The sequence below is a fragment of the Austrofundulus limnaeus genome, unplaced genomic scaffold, assembly GCF_001266775.1.
Source record: "Austrofundulus limnaeus strain Quisiro unplaced genomic scaffold, Austrofundulus_limnaeus-1.0 Scaffold18, whole genome shotgun sequence".
Lineage (NCBI taxonomy): Eukaryota > Metazoa > Chordata > Actinopteri > Cyprinodontiformes > Rivulidae > Austrofundulus > Austrofundulus limnaeus.
Window position 1 is genome coordinate 658,148 of NW_013952420.1, and position 5,693 is coordinate 663,840.

The window sequence follows — 5,693 nt, forward strand, 5'->3', positions numbered from 1 at the left end:
GAAATATATTTATGTTTGTGGTTGTAATGTGACAAAATATGGAAAAGTTCAAGGGGTATGAATACTTTTGCAAACCACTGTAATTGTTCATAACCTTTCTACAGAACCTTATGTCAAAAGATCTCAGCTATCCCCGACAGCAACGTACAAATAACAGAGGATCAAATCCACACAGGCATTCAGGTATAGGCACAAATATATGTATATACAAACGTGCACCACAAACCACAACATTTGTACGTATATGCTATGCCAATAAAAAAAATCCTGAACTTGACAGCACAAGGTGCAGTCTATTTACCTGTCATGCTTTCTGTTTGTGTACGTGCTCCCAATCAAAGAACATGGCTTACTTCCAAGGTAACACTCCACCCATATCAAATGACGAAGGTTTAATATGCCAAGTTTAGCCAAAAGGAAGTATCAACTGTTTTACCAATGAAATGTCTTTGAAAACATTAAGCACTGAACACAGAGAGAAGAAGAAGTCAGATTAGAGGAGGTAAATGCAAATTGGATGACAATTAATGACATGTAATCTTAGAATAAGTAGGAAACGTGAGACAAACACGCTATCCCTCAATCTCCATTTTCTTTTTATGTGTCATGTAAAGCAGACAAAACACACTTGTTTTGTTCTTATAAAAAGTTCAATTATCAAATACTGTTATTACAATTTAAGGTATGCAATTCACCCTTTTGTAAACTTAAAACAGTTTTTCTATCAGTATATTCTGTAAGGGGTTGATTGAGTTTGCAGTTAAAGACAATCTACTGACTAATGAGTAATACAGTGTACAAGGAACAAAGTCTACAAAAACACAGAGAAAGGGTGTCTTGTTATTCTAATCTATTTCCTAAGAAAGTCCTGTGTAGGACTGTTAAAGTGTAATAAAAATGGGGATAAGTGAGCATCATTTCATCATTTAGGATGCATGCTAGTAAAACAAATCAACTCTCATGCTCTGTTTCAAATACAAACATCTCTCTCTCACCTGCAAGTTTTAGAAAATGTCAAAGCAATATTACACTGGCATTTAACGCACAAATCTGAAGTGACAGCTTGGAAAAGAAAGCTGAATCCAATACCCTCTAATATCTGCATGAGTTTGCATAAATGTACCCTTGGAATCAAAACTATTTTCATTATTTTGTCCTAACTCCACTGAACAAGAAGGTTAAAAAGAGTCAGGCATTATCAACAGCCATGCAGCCAGAGAAAACTTATCTCGCAGAGACCAAATACGGACACAACAAAGATACTGGCCTAAATTTGAAAAACGACTACCTTCACACAGGTCTTGTTGCTCTTTATCCATTTCTTCTCTCTCCTCCTCCTGTTTGTACCCTCCATGCTTGGAAAATAAAACAAGTTCCTCCTCCTCTTCTTCTTCTTCTTCTCTTTCCTCCTGTTCTGCACGCTCATGAGTGGGCAGACACATGTATTCCTCGTCCTCATCAGGCAGATTGGAGTATTCCAGCTCATTATCCGAGTCAAACAGGTAGAGTGTCATCTTCTCCCTTGGGCACCGCGGCTAACCAGTGAACCACAACTCCCACAGGAGCAAATCCATGCTTCCTGCCGGTTCTGAGGCCATTAGTAAAGGTGTATGTTCTCGTCTGGAACTCCCTGACACACGTGGGGTTAGATGTAAAAAACATGCGAGTTTAAATTCCTGTATGACCAATCCTCTTCAAATAACTGGAAAATCCTGTGTTTGTGTCTGTCAAGTCCTATCAGCTGTATGAAATATGTCCCCTGTAGCAACTTGTTGAGAATATCAGCTCGGTCGACAGCTCCTCCTCTTTTCTCTGGCTGGTCAGTGAATGGGCTGCTCTACTTCAGCACAGACACAGGGTGCACTGGGACAACCAAATACTTGACAATTTATTTTAAGGTTAGTAAACCTGATTAAAACAGATTTACTACAAATAATACAGGAAAGTTATTCCCATCATTTTATTTTTAACCTTGGAAATCCTCAACGATTCACCTCAATTAGTGGTTTTCTTTTAAAAGCAGAGGTGAAGACTAGAAACTACAGGAGGAAAACGAGAGCGGCGAGGTTCGGTTTCTTCCACGAGCTTCAAGAGCAAAGAAAGGTAATTTTATGACCCCTCTCAAATGACACCAACTTGGTAGAGTCCTGCTCAGCCTCTATGGTGACATGAGGGCAGAGCAAACATTCAACCACCTTTTCCCAGGGTGTGGCCAGGCACACTCACAAGTGAATATTTTCACTATACCTAACCAACAGACTAACAGACGTAATCGTGAATGCAAAATGACAAGTGATGTTTGGAATGAACAGCTCTAAATTGTTCTTATTTTTAGCTCTAATAACACATTCAGGAGACTAAAGTATGCTTTCCTTTCAAGTCTTGCACACAGTGCCTTTATCACCCCACCTCAGTAGTTATGAGTTAGACAATGGCCACTCAGCCTGGCTCTTCAGTTTTCTGTCATTCACCAGTGCTGCTGACTCAAGAGGTAATGAATTCTTTCTGATGCAAAACACCATTAGACTTTTGTGTGAAATGCCGAAAGAAAACAATGTAGATAACAAACAAAAAATAACCATTAAAAAGGACACTATTCTTTACAACAACATGTTATTTCATATCATTTATAATACTAGGAACATTAAAGCTGCAGTCGCGTGTTCTGAAAAAACTCTGGACTCGGCCTGAAAATTTGAACAAGCACCTCCTTCTTCCTCTCTGCTGCATTACCGCTGTCCCTCCATAGCTCCTCCCCGACAGCGGAGCCTGCCATTAGTGAGCAGCAGAGTCATTGATGACAGAGGGTAAACAGCCAGGGCACATTCAGAGCTCTCAGAAACTGCAAGTTTTCCTGTAATGTTAGATTGTTTCTCCTCCATTAGCACACCGACAATCATAAGACTGACCGACGATACGCATTGTGATGGGGAAGGGCGTGATCGGTGCTGTAGGGGTATAACCTACTCTTCTCATAACAAAAGTGATGAGGAAATTCACGGGTTCTTCTGTTTAAGGAAGAACAACTTCTGTGTAAACATGAGAGAAACCACACAATAAGTGAACGTACTCAGGAATTTTAGTTGATCTAAAATAAATGAGATTAATTTACAGAATCAAATAAATTACTAATGTACAGCTTATTGTGGACAATCAAATTTCTTTAAAAAAGTTGAAATCAACAATTAACACACGTCCGAGTTAGTTATCATTATTTTGACAACTTTATCAGGAACAACAAACTCCAGGCCTAAGGTCTTAAATAAACCATTGTCTGAGGCACTTTTTCATAAGGTTTTGGCAGGGCATAAGCAAAGGTTAAGAAGCAGAGGGAAAGGAGGGGTTAGCCCCAACTTTGAGCTTATCGATATGTGAGGAGCCAGGATAGGCACGAGTCTCCCGCTCCATTAAGCCGGACACTGGTACGCTTAATCAAACAATCAGCCTCTACCTTTACATGACTTCACCGTCAGGTCAGGCGTTGAGGAAGTTCTCACCCAGGTCAGCAAGAGCTCCGGTCAGGTTCAGCTTACTTCCCAGTAAGACTTGAAGAGGTTTGTTTTTTTCCCCAGCATCTCCTGATGTCTGCCAGTTCGAACAGAGAGTCAAAGCCGATCGGGTCTTCTTTCAAAATAAAAGATGTCTCGCATACGTTTTCAAACAAAACTCAGTAGAGTCTTAAACTGGTTGTTTTGGTCACGATTAGTGGTATCGTGAACCTGTGACAAAGATCTGCTCAATGGCACGTGAGCTTAGATCCTGAGGAGGAAATCCCAGCTCCACTTCGTATGGAATCAAAATGGTGTCTGGTGTTGAGAGGCTTGTCTCGGGTTAGTATAGTACAGGAGAGGTTACTAACAGATGTGGCCTTGAGTTTAGTGGTTAGTGCCAGGTGAATTTTGAAATTTAGTCTAGGAAATTGCAGTCATCTGGTAAACATTGTACATACATAGAAAGACAAGGTCAGGCCGTGCCATTCTCAGTCCTTTACAGGATTAATTCTAAAGGACAAGGAACTAGGTTTTTGATGAAATACTGAAGTGAATTATTTAAACCAAAATAAAACTTAAGCTATTTGTCCAAGACTTAAAGCACAAATAACCATATATATTTCATAGTAAAACATAGTGAACTAAACCATAGTGATCAATTTAGTTAAATTGGAAAATAAAACAGAAAAACACAATCACCTTACTGTCAAATAACAGCTGCTTAAAACACTTATTTGCATAAACAAATAAAGAAGCATTGGAGCAATATTCTTTTTGTGTGTTTTTCTTTTTTTAAATTATAATGCAAGAAAATAGGTTTTCTGAGACCAAGGTCAAAAACAGGTGGAACGGTTTATTCCACCTCGAGGTGACCACCACAGTGCATACACGAGCGTGATAGACACTCGTAAGACATTCTTTCTGGCTCTGATTGGTTGGTTCTGGCCAGGAGCAATGTTTTTCCACAAATGGCTGTAGAACCCCAGGGAGGAGCCAGAGAAGCTTTTTTAAAATTTTCTACAGATTCTCTGACTCATATTCTGCTGTCAGGACACAGTGACAGTTTTAACAAATACACAAAAAAATTATTTTTATGAAAAAAATTACCCAGTGAAGCTTTAAAACTAAAGGATCATTAGACAAATCAGCTCAAAAGTGTCTGTAAGACAGTGAAAATGTGTAATAATTTGTACAAATTTAAAGTTTAAAATGGGAGTTCAGATTTTTGAAATAGGATTTGTACGGAGTTTGGTAAAACAGACTTGAATTCGGCTTAGACTGACAAACTAATGGTTAATTTGAGTGGGGCTGAGACCAAAGTGGACTGCTCCCGTCTTAAAACTACTTTAGAGCTTTAAAAATTTACAGCAGTCTGTGTGAATGTTATATTATAAACCTTTGCACACATTTTATATGGTTATGCTATTTTTAAAAACCTTCCCATACAAAAACAAAACAAAACTAAAAAACTAAAAATAATAAATAAACACATGAACTTCACTTGTTGAAAGTTACATTTTGCACAAGTTTCCTGGTTGAATTTGGACTAAAAACACCATCAACTTTAATGTTTAACAAACTGTTCACAATGTTAAACAATCAAAGAAGATATGCCAAACCTGTAGATGACTTTATTTGAAGGCACGCTCCCTATTCTTGCATTTAATTGTATCATAAGTTCAACATATAAGAGTCCACCAAGTGGTTTGATAACTTCAGCGTGTAACCTTTATCCCATCATTTAGTGATTCAGTTGACTGATTGAGCATAAACAAACCATGCACTCACTGTTAAAGCTTAGACAAAGGAATCAATAATCAACCATCTTGAGTCCAAAAACGTTTAGTTTCAAACTTGTAAAAACTGTCTTTAATCTGGTACACTTTAAGCTTTTGAGTAAAAAAAGGTTAAGGATTAAGGCTTAATAAAGGAGATTCACTGTAATCTCTTTCAAGCTGAATTTATTTGTGCAATTACCTTTGTACACTCACCGGCCACTTTATTAGGTACACCACGCTAGTAACGTGTTGGACCCCCTTTTGCCTTCAGAACTGCCTCAATTCTTCGTGGCATAGATTCAACAAGGTGCTGGAAGCATTCCTCAGAGATTTTGGTCCATATTGACAAGGCCTGTCACGATAACAAATTTTGCTGGGCGATTAATTGTCTCAAAATTTATTGCGATAAGCGATAATATTGCCT

The 5,693-nt window shown here is 38.3% G+C and overlaps 1 protein-coding gene across 3 annotated transcripts in view; it reads right to left on the reverse strand.

Annotated features, from left to right (window-relative positions):
- Positions 1-5,693, reverse strand: part of trak1a (trafficking protein, kinesin binding 1a) — a 50,091-nt gene that overhangs the window by 25,181 nt on the left and 19,217 nt on the right. The window contains exon 1 of one of the 3 annotated variants that reach the window (XM_014003355.1): positions 1,289-1,747. The exons of the other annotated variants lie outside the window; for them this stretch is intronic. Within the exon in view, the coding sequence (XP_013858809.1) occupies positions 1,289-1,514 (226 nt within the window). The 5' untranslated portion in view covers positions 1,515-1,747. Of the gene's footprint in view, positions 1-1,288; positions 1,748-5,693 lie in introns of those variants that run through there. 3 annotated transcript variants of the gene reach the window in all.